The 13618-nt window shown below is 42.3% G+C and overlaps 1 protein-coding gene across 1 annotated transcript in view; it reads left to right on the top strand.

Moving 5' to 3' along the window:
* The first annotated feature begins 1610 nt into the window (after positions 1 to 1610).
* The window catches only part of Agk (acylglycerol kinase), a 77587-nt gene continuing 65579 nt past the window's right edge, over positions 1611 to 13618 (top strand). Inside the window, exons 1-2 of the mRNA XM_021164845.2 lie at positions 1611 to 1653; positions 5868 to 5974. Of these exons, the coding sequence (XP_021020504.1) occupies positions 5874 to 5974 (101 nt within the window). The 5' untranslated portion in view covers positions 1611 to 1653; positions 5868 to 5873. The remainder of the gene's footprint in view (positions 1654 to 5867; positions 5975 to 13618) is intronic.

Here is a 13618-nt window from a genome sequence, read left to right as displayed (position 1 = left end):
ACAGAGAAAGGAGCTTCATTTGGGGAAATGCCTCCATGAGATTTTTCTCAATTAGTGATCAAGGGGGAAAGGCCCCTTGTGGGTGGGACCACCTCTGGGCTGGTAGTCTTGGGTTCTATAAGAGAGCAGGCTGAGCAAGTCAGGGGAAGCAAGCCAGTAAGGAACATCTCTCCAGGGCTTCTGCATCAGCACCTGCTTTCTGACCTGTCTGAGTTCCAGTCCTGACTTCCTTCATTGATGAACAGCAATGTGGAAATGTAAGCCGAATAAACCCTTTCCTCCCCAACTGCTTCTTGGTCATGATGTTTGTGCAGGAATAGAAACCCTGACTAAGACACATGGGTTCATGGCTGTATTTTATTTTCTGATTCGTAAGTGTCCAACTAACCTCTTCCACGGTGGAACGTGTCATTCAGGGCAACTTGAATCCGTGTTCCAAAACCATTGCCATTCATACTTGGCTCCGAATACATTTATTTCCTGTTTCCTAGGGAGACAGCAGTAAAGAAATGTCTATTCTCTCCAGATAGTGACAGGGACAGACCCCGAAGAAATGATCCCACTAAAGTCTAGATTTGTGAATCGATGAATTTGATTGGGGTAGTGAGGGATTACCTATAGGAACATGAGCAACTTAGAGGAGGCAATACCAGTGAAGAAGTTCTTGTCCCCCTCAACACTCCTCAGCCCCTCTGGCCCAGTAACTTTTAATTGCTTATATATCTTGTGGAAGATGGGAGTCCCTAGAGATCAAATGTTAGTGGGTCCGATCTTGGAACATCTCAGGCGAGTTCCCATTTGAAGATGTTCCCACTGAAAAACTGTTCCCATTTAAGACAGCAATGGCCCTTGTGCCCTCAGGGCAGACTTCTAAGAGTCCTCTTTGCAGCAAAATCTGTTTTATTTTATTGACATCTTCCTGGCAGTGAAAGGTGGCAAGATAAAAAGTTTTTGTAACTGCCTTGGTGTAAGGCAGTTAACAGGGCATTTCTCTGCACCTGCCCTTCATCTTCAGCCCAGCGATCTTTATATTTTAACAAGACACATTTTTCTGGTGTCCAACACCTCTGTGGGCTCTCCTGCTCCATGGCTCCCTTTTCTCATGGCTCTTTCTGCCTCCAGCACACAGGTCTAAGGGTTCTGTGATTTTGTGGGATTTCCCCATCCCCATCCCCACTCCCACCCCCCACCCTGCTCTTCCGTGCATCCAGACCTAATCCTCTTCTTCCTGCTCTCTGGAGCTCAAACTTCCGCTCGTTAATTTAACACAGTGCCTCCTCACCTCCCGCCCTATCGCCGGGTTTTGTTTTATTTTGTTTTGTTTCATTTACCACTATCTAAAATTGCCTTAGCCATTTAATTACTTTCTGATTTAGTTCCAAATCGTAAAACTGTTCTTATTATGTATTGTGAACTTTCCAGAAACGACAGATGGATAGATGAAAGATTGAATGAACAAGTAATGTGAGAGAAAGGGAAGGGAGGGCGGTGGCTGCTGCGAGCCCATCCCTAGGTCATGGGAGGGCTCGTCCCCGCCTGGTTCGCGCTGCTCCGCGTCGGAACCCGAGAGCAGGGGGAGCGGTTTCCCTGAAAAGAGAGGGAGAGTTTTGTGAGAGCACACAGGAAAGGCTGGGCGCTGAGCGGCGGGCAGCGGTGAGTTCGGGGAGCGAGCTAGGGCCGCGGGATGTGTGTTGTCAGGGTGTGGGGCGCAGCCGCTGGTGGCCGCGTTGAGCAGAGTGTCCAGGGAACCCGCCTGGCGTCCGGGGATCGGCCACGCGGTTGCTGACTGCGGTGGGGCGGGAGGAGGGGAGATTGGGCCGGGCCAGCGTGGCATGCACGCCGGTTGTCCCTGCGAGTCAGGTGTGCCGGTTCGAGTCCCAGAGCAGTCCCTAACCTGTGAACACCCCCCCCCCCGTTACTTCCCTCCTTGGGCTGTGGGGTACTCCGGAACAAAAAAACGGGGCCAGTAATATTTGAACCCTAAAGGGTGGGTCGGTTCATTCGTTCTATTTATTAGGTTCTGCAGATGTGGATGGCTAGAACCTGCTCCAGAAAGCTCTTTAGTGAGAAAACCCCTACCTTTCTTGTCAGAAGAGGGTCAGAATTTGAGAGTTTATGGGTTTGGGGAAAGCCTGTTTGGGAGGCAAAGATATGTTAATTTAGGCATAAAATTTGAGATTTTTAACTGACATTAGTGAGAATGAAAATTCCGGCTACTGAGAAGGGAATATACACTGAATGTAGTACAGATTGTGAAGACAAATACAGATTTTATTCACAACTGCTTCACTGCAAAAATTAATGGTATTTCCCTTTTTCTCTAGGGAAAATGTTAATTGACTTATCCAGGGTCTCACCATCTGTAAACGACAAAGCTAGGATTTTGTTAGGCACCTTGGCCAGTCCTCTTTGCACACTAGGCTGCCTGCATATTTCCCTCATCTTTTAATAATATAGAAAGCATTTAAGACAGGGTGGGCGTGGCTTTTAAAAAAGACAGTCCACTCAGTGTCGACTGTCCGATAATCGTTCCATGCCCCTCTCTACTTGGGTGATGTTAGTAGCCTTCATACATTTTCACAGGCATGAATCCCAATTCTGTACCGTGTGTGCAATTTCTCCTATTTCCAAAGGCTAAGCCCAGACATCTGCTTGTCTTCATTTGAGTGTCGCCAGCAGGTGGAACAGTCTGGAGTCTCCTGAACTGCACACTGTTTCCCCACAAACCTACAATGTAAATCCAAAGCCTTGAAATCACTTAACAATCCATTGCCCAAGCACAAAACTTGGCTCTGTTTCCTCGTCCTTCACCTCTTGCAATCAGTTGGTCATCAAGCCCTGTCCATTTCTATTTCATAAAGACCTCCAAATCGTTTGTTGACTCTTGTCTAGAAGTTATGGCAGTCACCCCTCGAATGGCCCCTTTTAGATTTACTTTCAGGTTCTGGCAGCCTGTTTTATATTCTGCACCTCAAATATGATTGTTATTCATCTGCTAAAAAAAAAAAAATCTCAAGTTTTTTTTCCATTGTTTTAAACATAATATCCAAAGACCTTAGTGTGGATGCAAAGCCTTTTCAAATCTCCCCCTCCCCATGACCCCATCGTTCATCTTAAAACATTGATTTTTTAATGTCTGGTGTGTTTGCAACCTCCATTGCAATTATGTTAGTAACTGCTAACTAAAAATCATATGACTACTCAGTTCAGGGACAAAGTAGGCTTTTGGGGAAGGGAGATAACGACCAAGAATATATATTTACAACAAATTTTCTGCATTTTAAATAAGGTTTAATAAGGACACTAAGGGCTGGGAGTCACTGTTGTAGACGCTATCCTGTATGTATAGTCTATCGATGGTGTTTAGGGCATGATCATCCCCAAGTTGTACATTGGCAGTTGAGGAAACCGTAGAAGCAGGAAGTTGTTGCTAACCTGAAGCAGACTTCCTGTATAAGGCTCTTGTGTTAGAGCTACCTGTCTGATGCATGTAGGAAATAGTACTTTTGTTTCTTTAGCTGAAGGGACACAGAAGAACCTGAACAAACAGACCTTGCTGGTCTTTAAGTCGTAGCACCTTGTTCAGTCATGTTTCTATAGAACTTTCTCCTTTTCATCAAATTGACCACACACACAGGGATTTATTTCTGAAGGTTCTGTGTCGTGAAAACTCACATTGAATAGATGTATATGCGTTTTCCTTGTTAATATGTCTTTTGTTATAAGATTCTTAGTTTTAGTAATGGGTGAGAAGAGAAATTACTTCTTCAGTCTACTACTTACCTGTGGTTTTCAGATCACACATACACACACACACACACACACACACACTGCCTTTGTATACTTATTAGTTCAGGTTGTTATAACTGGGATAGCTTAAATAACAAAGATTATTTCTCCCAATGTGCAAACTGGAAGTATGAGCCCACGATGGTTGTTGGCACTGGGCATGGTACCCTCTTCCTAGTTTGCAAATGGCTGTCTCATTGCTGTGTTTTCAGATGGTTTGGAGATGGAAGGGATATGAGGCTGTCTTGCTGGTGTCTCTTCTTAGAGGGGTACTAATCCCATTCATGAGGATAGCATCCTTAGAACCCCATTATTTCTACATCCTAATACCATTTCAGTGGGAATTAGGACAGCTACTTTGAAGTTTTGGAAACAGTTGTTCAGGCCATAGCATATACCTAACTATTTTACTCTGACTTCTGATCTGCAGGACTCTGCCTCCTTCAGGTCCATCCCAGTTAGGCCTATTTTTCTGAACTCAGGGTAGATCCTGTTCTTATTCCCCAACATGTATCTTATGGTGTTGCAGCATTGCCTGTATGGTTGTATTGCAGTTAGGGATTTAAGAATTCTGAGCATTTGAGAGCGGGACTTATCCTTCCCTGTCCTAGCCCTTAATATAGAGTAGGTATGTCTATTAAAGACCTCTTGAATGAATAAGTGATTAGGATCAGATGAGAGAGGTCAATAATTACGTGGACCTTTGGGAATTTTCTTTTTCTTTCTCTCTCTCTCTCTCTCCTTCTCTTTCTCTTTCTCTTTCTCTTTCTCTCTCTCTCTCTCTCTCTCTCTCTCTCTCTTTCTCTTTTTCTTTTTCTTTTTCATCAGCCTGGATGGCTTCATTGATGTTTGCAGTGTGGCTTTTTCTTCCTAGGAGAGGGATTTTAACCAAGGGAAGTTAAAGAGAGAAATAATTTTTATCTGTTTAGATAATAATTTATATTTATTTTGATATATATATATATAGAGAGAGAGAGTGCGAGCACGAGCGCGCACACAATTGTAAGATGTCATTTAGCACCCTACAACTTAGAGGATATTATGTAAAAGTTCTGCTTTTATTTATTGGTATTTTGGTTGGTAGTCCTCTTTGAATGTAATTGGGATAACACTAGTTTTAAACGCCTTTTACTCTGCTAATTTTATTTAACATTGTATTTGTTTGTTTGTTTGTTTTTTATATCTGTGAAAATTCTCAGTTAAAAAAATGAATTCCTACATGTCTCACTCACTTAATATATGTTTTTGGGATAGCTATTATGTGCCAGATCTTACTTGATGTATGGGTTCTAGTAGTGACCACAGTCCTGCATTCAGTGGACCTTACTCTAGTCAGATAAGCTAAGTAACATATTAATAAATATAAATGTCATCAAATGGTGTCATACAAAAACAGAATAAACATATTACACCATTTTATTTTATCATGAAGAACTAATTTATCTTCCTTACAGGAGTAGGTATGAGTATCTGTCTTGTATTTTGTCATCAGTGAATACGATAATTTAAAACTTAATTTTATATGTGAATGATAATAGCTCTTTGTAATTTGCATGCCTTTGATTAGTAAATTGAGTATTTTTTTTTTCTTAACTGAGCCACATGCATTGCTTTTTTAAAAGCATGTCCTCTACTGGTTTTCATATTGAAGACCTGGTATTTTCTTCTGTTTTAATAAGCTGTTGCTGGTATTTTGGGTTCCTTATATATAATAGACAAATACTCAACAATGGTATAGTGGGACAGTAAGAAGACAAACATCAGGGGAAGCCTGGCTATTTATTTCCTCCTTTCTGCCCTCCTTCCTTCTCATATGGAGAGGGAAAGGTGGGTGGATACAGAAGAAGGAGAGCCAAGGTAGAAGTACATGAAAAAGAAGGAAGCAGAGATTGGTGAGTGAATCAGAAGATGCTGATAGTGACTAGACAGGAAAGGATGAGAAGAACCAGAGCAGAAGTAGCAAAGGGAAAACAAGAAAGGAAAAGGGAGGGGTGGGGAGACCTTAGAGGAGGACTGTAGGATGCTCTGTGATTATCTTGAATAACTTTGTTTTCTTTTTCTGCCTATTAAATCTATAGGAGAAGATGACTGCATTCTTTAAAACGCTTCGAAATCATTGGAAGAAAACTACAGCTGGGCTCTGTTTGCTGACATGGGGAGGTCACTGGCTCTACGGGAAGCACTGGTAAATACTGACAGCCCGACGCCATCCGCATCTCACTATAGAAGGATCTGTAGGGCCAGGGTTGAAGTCTTGCCCAGCTGCACATCTCTATAAAATGCGGTGGTCAAACAAAGCTATTCAAATAAAGACAAAGGCAGAGCTTCTTGTAACCTGCTCTATGTAGTTGACTGCGTGAAGCATTAGCTGTAACATTCCACATCAATGCTTATCGTTGGTGAGGTTGGAAAGAAAGCAAGCTTTACTCACTCTATTTGTAATTGAAGACCTTGAGACCCATTCTAGACAGAATAAAGTCCTCTGAGAAGTAAGCAGTAAGCTGAAGTTGTATTGTGCGCATCTTTTGGGATCACTTCCCAGTTCTTCTTACTGTGGTCTCTATCTGCCGTCCCCTCGCTGCTGAATCCCCCCCGTACTGGCACTGCTTCCTCCATCCCCTGAGACTATCTTTGTCTATTTCATTAGACTGAATTAATTTAAATGAGATCACAGATTAGCATCCTTTGTGTTTGAGTAAGGAATTCAGTGTAATCGTGTTATATCAGCCTTCACACATGGTCAGAGAATAAAGTGCCACATCTTCCATTCTGCCTTTATATGGTGTACTGGCTGGTTTTGTGTCACCTTGACACAGGCTGGGGTTATCACAGAGAAAGGAGCTTCAGTTGAGGAAGTGCCTCCATGAGATCCAGCTGTGGGGCATTTTCTCAATTAGTCATCAAGGGGGAAAGGCCCCTTGTGGGTGGGACCATCTCTGGGCTGGTAGTTTTGGGTTCTATAAGAGAGCAGGCTGAGCAAGCCAGGAGAGGCAAGCCAATAAAGAACATCCCTCCATGGCCTCTGCATCAGCTCCTGCTTTCTGACCTGCTTGAGTTCCAGTCCTGACTTCCCTTGGTGATGAACAGCAACACGGAAGTGTAAGCCGAATAAACCCTTTCCTCCCCAACTTGCTTCTTGGTCATGATGTTTGTGCAGGAATAGAAACCCTAAGACATATGGTAAGATGTAAATGAGCAGACATTTGTATAAAAATTTAAGACACCAAAATAATTATAATCTTTAACCGACCAAGTGCTACCTACCTCTTACATGTGCCAACACAGAAATACAGATATATTCAGTATTGCTTGGCTGAGCAATACTCAGGAATCGTATTAGAATAGTGATCCATACTTGATATTTTTATGTGCATTCTCAGTTTACTGCTCACAGAACATATTTAACACTGTAGTATGCAGTCTGATTGTTTGTAGCTGTGTGGTTCTGTCCTTGCTAAGTATCTTCAGAGCTAAGTACCACATCCTTATAACCTATGTACACACAGCTTAGCACATGCAAGGTAAGAAAGAATATTAACAAACCTTCCCTTCCTTCTACCCTGGGCCCCGGGGAGCCTATGTTGTGTTTGCAGGGCCTCTAAGGCACACTGGTGCCAATGTGGAGACTCTAGCCCCTGTTGGTTGAAGATCCAAAGAGCTTACGTGTTCCTTTTTCAGTATGTTTCCAGAGGTCTTCTGATACTCCCTAAAGTCTTAAGACTTTTTAAAAGGCCCTTTAGTTCTCCAGCCTGAAATGTCCTCACTCTGAACAGGGTTTGAAGCAGCCTTTATGTTTGTTTTTGTATGTGGTATAACACAAAGGTACAGCCTCACTGTTTTGTACGTGGGTATGGGGGCTGGCACTGTTTATAGGAAGGGTTTCTTTCTCTGCTGTATGGTCTCTGGGCTTTGTTGAAGGTATTTTGACCATATATGATGGAGCTTTATGTCTAGGCTGTCTGTCCTGTCCCAGGGGCCTGTGTATCTCTCTAGGCCAGAACCACATTATTTTGATAATTATAGCGGTATAAGGAGTTGTAAAATTAGGAAGTGACACTCTTCCAACTTTGTTCTTTTTCTAGATTATTTTGGTCATCCAGGGTATTGGAGATTTCTTATCAATTCTGAGATGGCTTTTTCCTATTTTTGCAAAAAGTGCCATTGGGATTTTGACAGGAATTACATGGAATTGTTAGATTGCTTTGTTTTGTGGCCATTCTTAACAGTAGTGTCTTCCAGTCCATGGACACAAGATGTCTTCTTGTTTAGTGGCTCTTAATGAACACATCTCTTCTCTTACCTAAATTTATTTCTAAATATTTATTCTTTTTGATCTTCTTGTATAGTTGATTTCTTAATTTCTTTTATGTGTTGTTCAATCAGTGCATGGAAATGCAGCTTCCTTTGTTAATCTTTTTTTTTTTTTTTTTTTTTTGGTCTGGCTTTGATGAGGTTGTTTTATGGTCCTAACATTTTTTCTATGTGTTTGGGCGAAACCGTTCTGATGATCTATATAAAAAGCTCATGACATCTGTAAAGACAGATAACTTTCTTCTTTTCCATTCATTTTAGATGCATTTTCTTTCTTTCTCCACTTCCTTTTCCCTTCCTTTCTTTCTCCCTCAACCTTTAACTTGATGGTGTCTTGCTATGTTGCCTAGGCTGGCTATGAAACTTACCTTGGCCTCCCAAGTGCTGGCATTATAGGTATGTGCCACCACTTGCTTGGCACTTGTATCTTATTTTTCTTCCATACGTTCTCTGACTCAATTCCCCTTCTTGTACTGCCTGACCTTGTAGTCTCTTGAGTCCTCCCCTTAGCACAGCTGGAAACATTTCCTCTGATCCCTGCCTTCCAAACTTACACTTCTCCTGCCCTTTGTCTCTCTTTGCCTCTCTCCTTCTTGTCCTCTGTGACCCCTTCCTTCCCTTTCCTCAAGCATGAGGAAAGAGTTCTCCACCCGAGGCCCTCGTCTCATGTTATCATGCTCTGCCCTGAATGATCTCTGTTGTACATACTGTCTTCTGTCCAGTCCCAGGTTTTTGTTCATCTCTATAAAGACCTCTTCTGAGCTACAGACCTAAGTGTATAGCTTGAAGGAGATAGTCTCAGTGCCATAGTCTTGTGGCATTTGAACACTTGATCCTCAGTTGGCGGTACTGTTTGGGAGGTGTGGCCTTGCTGGAGGAAATCGGCTATTAAGGGTGGGTTTTGAGGTTTAAGAGACTCACAGCATTTATTGTTTGCTCTCTCTGCTTCCTTCTTGTGAGTCAGGGTATGAGCCCTAGCTTCCTTCTTCTGCTACCGTGCCTTTGTTATGCCATTGTGGACTCTCAATCTCTGGAAGCATTAGCCCATATTAACTCTTCCTTCTATAAGATGCGTCAGTCGTGATGTTTTATCACAGCAACAGAAAGGTAGCCAATACAAGTACTTATCTTAGGGTGCTTCACAGGTGTCTCTGACTCAGCATCCTAAAAACAAAATCCTCGTGCTCAACCTGCTCCTCAGTTAGTGGACATACTCACTATCTATTTCATTTCCCTAGATATTTGGACATCCTCTGTTCCTCCTTACCCACATTTCTTATGCCCTGTGCGTGGATTTAAATGGTTTTAGTCTCCTCCTGTGTTCTGTTTCTTTTGTCTGTCCCCACTCTCCCTGTCTTCATCCACACTGCCCTCCCTTCCTGTGTGGATTATTACTAGCTTCCCAGCTTTTTGACTGTTCTGTTTTGTACACCATTGCCATGCTGCTGTTTTGCAAGTGAAGGTTGCTGTTGCTTTTTAGACTGAAATCCCAAATTCTTACCAGCATGCTTGAACTTGGCCTCATCTGCATATATCGGTAACCTTGCCATATCTTACATTTTAGCATATGGCCTTCAAGTCTCTTTAAGTGATGAAATTATTATGTTTCAGAATCCCTAGAAGGGCTTTGCATATGGCATTCTTTTCTGGGCAACTGAAGTTTCTCCAAGTCTCAAGTACTGTCTTTTCAAAGAGATCTTCCCTCTCTAATCTAGATTAGGCAGTCTTCCTGCATTTTCTCCATAATGCTATGAACTCTTCCTCTATAGAATACTCATTGTTGTTGTGGGGCCAGTGAGGTGGCTCAGTGGCTAAAGTGCTTGCTATGCAAACTGATTTGGGAACCTCAGCATCCACATACAAGTTAGATATGGCAGTGTGCACCTTTGGAGTTGTGGAGACAGGACAATCCCTGAGCTTACTGGTATCCAACCTAGTCAAAACTGTGAGTTCCAGGTTCTCTGAGAGACCCTGTCTCCAGAAAAGAAGGTATAGAATGATAGAGGAAGACATCCAACATCATCCTCTTCCCTTTGTGAGTACCTAAACAGGTGAGTACACTGACACACGCACTCTCACGCACACATGTGCACATATACACACAAAAACCCACTCATTGCTATTGTGATGGTTTGCTCTGCTTGTCTCTTCTCCTATCATAATACTATATAGCCTCTGTATTGCATGACATTATCCCGAAGCCCCTGCACATAGAAGGACTCATGTACATGTGTTTATTGAGGAGGATGAAAGGATGACACTATGCAGCAGAGTAGCCACTGCGCTGGCCCCTTCTGAACTCACATCCAGGCTGTCAAATTCTAAACAAGTAGTGCACTTCAGCTATAGGCAGCTTCCTCTTCCATTGCTTACAAATGTATCCTGAAATATTCATGAATTTCTGGTAAATCCTCTGCCTTCTCTATACTCAGACAACCTTAGCTCTAATTTTAAAGAGAAAATTAAAAACTACAGGCCAGTTATTCACACACAGACACTTTTGTGTTCTTTCCTTCAGTGGATGAGGCAGCCTTCCTGCTGCCCAGTGACTCTCCTTTGTACCTGACCCTCACCATCTGCGCCTTCAATTTGAGTCCTTAATCATCAGCTTTTTCCTTGTTGATCAAAACCATTCCAAACTTAAACATGTCTTCTCTGAAGTGACAATTCTGTTTGTCTACTGCCCTCCCTGTCTTTTCATTTGTACCAGCTTTTAATGTTTTCCTCTTAACCTTTTCTGTCATTTGATACTCAGGCTAGTGGAGTTATAGGCCATCATTTGATTGAGCAGGCCTTTGACAAAGTCATGCCTAGCCTCTTAACCAAGTGAGTACTTTTCAACCTTAACCTGCTGCATTCCGCTGGCTGTCTTTGATCTTTTGTTGTTACCTTAGGCTGTCCTTTTGTTTTCTTTGTCTTTCATGCTGGTGTCTAACAGACTGCATTACTTGATGTGTTTTGTAAGTGACCCCCAACCACAAGGCTGTTTAGAGGTAAGAGAGAGAGATTCTGGGTGTGTTTCTTTAGACATTTATCTTCTCTTGACACTCCATGTAAATAGAGGTAAGAGGGCACTCACAGCAGGTCTGCTTTAATTTTTATTTATCTGTCCCATTTTTATTGCCTCCTTTTATTAATCTTTTGACATCACCTATTTGTAGGCTTTTTTTTTATTGTTTGTAGTAATTTATGGATTTCTTCTCTCTTGAGAGTTCCGTATATTTTCTCCCTTCTCCCAAGTTTCAAAGAAGAAATTCATTTTTATTTTTTTAAGATTTCTCCTATATAATTTTCCTGCTGAAGGCTGCTGTAGTTGGCAGGAGCAGCAGGAATGGCTCTCAGCGCAGCTCTGGGAGAGCAATTGAAGAGGAGGAAATGACCTCGTGTGCTGAGAGTAAAGAGAGTTTAAGTATTGCTCATTCCTCTCCAGCCGCTCTTACCGAGCCTTCTGGGATCCCCAGGGAAGATTATGTTCCAGGCTGCCTGTTCATCATGTCAGCGGTTTACCTGCAATAGCCTTTCCTACTTTTCTAGCCTTTTAGTAGCAAAGAACCTGCTGATTAAAAAGTAGCAGAAGAAAGGAAGCAGTGTGGTATGAAAGTTGTCACTGGAGTCAAATAGCAGTAAGACATCCTAGTGGTGTGACCTTGGGCTCTTGAAGCTTTACCTTCTTCAACTGTGGAACGGGCATAGTTCTATTTCATCGGGTCATTGAAAGATTGCTAAGATCACTGCAGAGGTCTAGCTTAGTGCGTTCTAGACATGCATTCAGTAAATGCTCTGAGTAATTTGATGTAATAACTAGGTATCTGGACAATGAATGACACGGGATAGCCACTAGGGCAGGAAGACAAAGACCTGCCAAATGATTGAAGAAGATGTGAGCCCTATTCTATTTCTCCCACCATATATAATGAGACAATTTGAAAAAGTCTAAGGTAGGGGCTGAAGAGATGGCTCTATGGTTCTGAGTACTGGCTGCTCTTGCAGAGGACCTGAGTTTGTTTTCCAGTACCTACATAGTCTCTGCAGGAGGATCTGATACTGTCTTCTGGCCTCTGGGGACTATGAATATACGTGGCATAGGTACTTACACATATACATAAGATAAACACATAAGATAAACATAAAATAAACTTTAAGTTCCATTCAGGGTTAACTTCAGAACAATAAGGCCCAAACCATTAAGAACATCAAGACATACCTGAACCCTTGAGGATCTGACTGGCAGCATTGTCTGTAATCACTGGAGACCTTGTCCTAGCTTTTCTGCCTTTGGTCTGTCTCACTGTTTTGGTCATGGAGCCTTGACACCACTTTTCAACTAACCCCTTTGGCTCAGTACTGATGGCTCTAATCTTGCTTCTTTTTGGCCCCACTTGCCAGTTTATGCCTCTGGCTCTAGACTTCTTCTGGTAGCAGTTCTACTACTGACCCTTGCCTGTGACCCAAATCTCCCTTCTCAAGAGACTGTCTATCATCTCAAGTTGGCTAGAATTCCTGCTATCTTTTCCTGAAGATTTTTAAAATCTCATTCACATTAAGTCCCTTGTTAAGCTTGTAGAGCAAATGATACTGTAGCCATGGTCCTGGGCTCTCTGCTCATTGGTTTGTATTAATCTTGAAGATTTCTTTTCCTCTATGTCTTGTAACACCAAACCTGAATAGATGTACACTTGGCCTTTCTAAACAATGGTTATGAAGTTGTCTACAGGGTTTTTTTCAGTGCCATTCAATTGATTCGAGACCTGGGTCTGATTCTCAGCTCTTGGTATTTATGACATTGTTTATTTTACCTAATAATTTGATGATACACTTATTAGTCTCATAGTAGCATGATAGCATGAGATTCATAGCTGCATGCAGGTGAGGAAATAGGGACAATGAGAGCGTATCACACTGTTGTTGTGTGTGAGTGACCAGAGGATTTGGGTGCAACTGCCAAGCTATTAAGAAAGAAGGGTCAGTTCTCAGAGGCCCCCTACAGTAACATAATTAAGATAGAGCCTGGCAATATGAAATTAAACTTCATATTTATCAGCAATGTCTAGAAGTTGCTGATTTGTGCTGTGAAGAGACACCATGACCACGGCAGCGTAGGCACACATAGCATTGGAGAAGTAGTTGAGAGCTTATATATATTTGAAAGAGGAGAGAAAAAGAGATGGTGGGGGTAGTGGGGAGAGGCTGACAATGACACCCTCAGTGACATATATCTCCTCCTATAGGGCCACACCTCCAAATCCTTCCTAGACAGTCCAAAAAGGGAACCAACCATTCAAATATATGAGCCTTTAGGGGCCATTCTCTTTTAACCACCACAAGTAGTGGAGCCTTGGGAAACTTCTCCGTCCATATTAGGTTCTCTGCCTATAAACTGGAGGTAGTAGACAGTAATAGCGCCCTTCTCTGTGAGCCAGCATACAGATGTTTCTCAGACTAGAACTTGGTACAAAGAACATTGACAGAAACAACGCATCTTCTTTTGTTTTTTCCCTCATGAGGGAAATCTTAAAAA

The sequence above is a fragment of the Mus caroli genome, unplaced genomic scaffold, assembly GCF_978045245.1.
Source record: "Mus caroli unplaced genomic scaffold, Mus_caroli_1 scaffold_7, whole genome shotgun sequence".
Classification (NCBI taxonomy): Eukaryota; Metazoa; Chordata; class Mammalia; order Rodentia; family Muridae; genus Mus; species Mus caroli.
The sequence above is the reverse complement of the archived record's forward strand: the minus strand, read 5'-3'. Positions and strand labels throughout refer to the sequence as shown.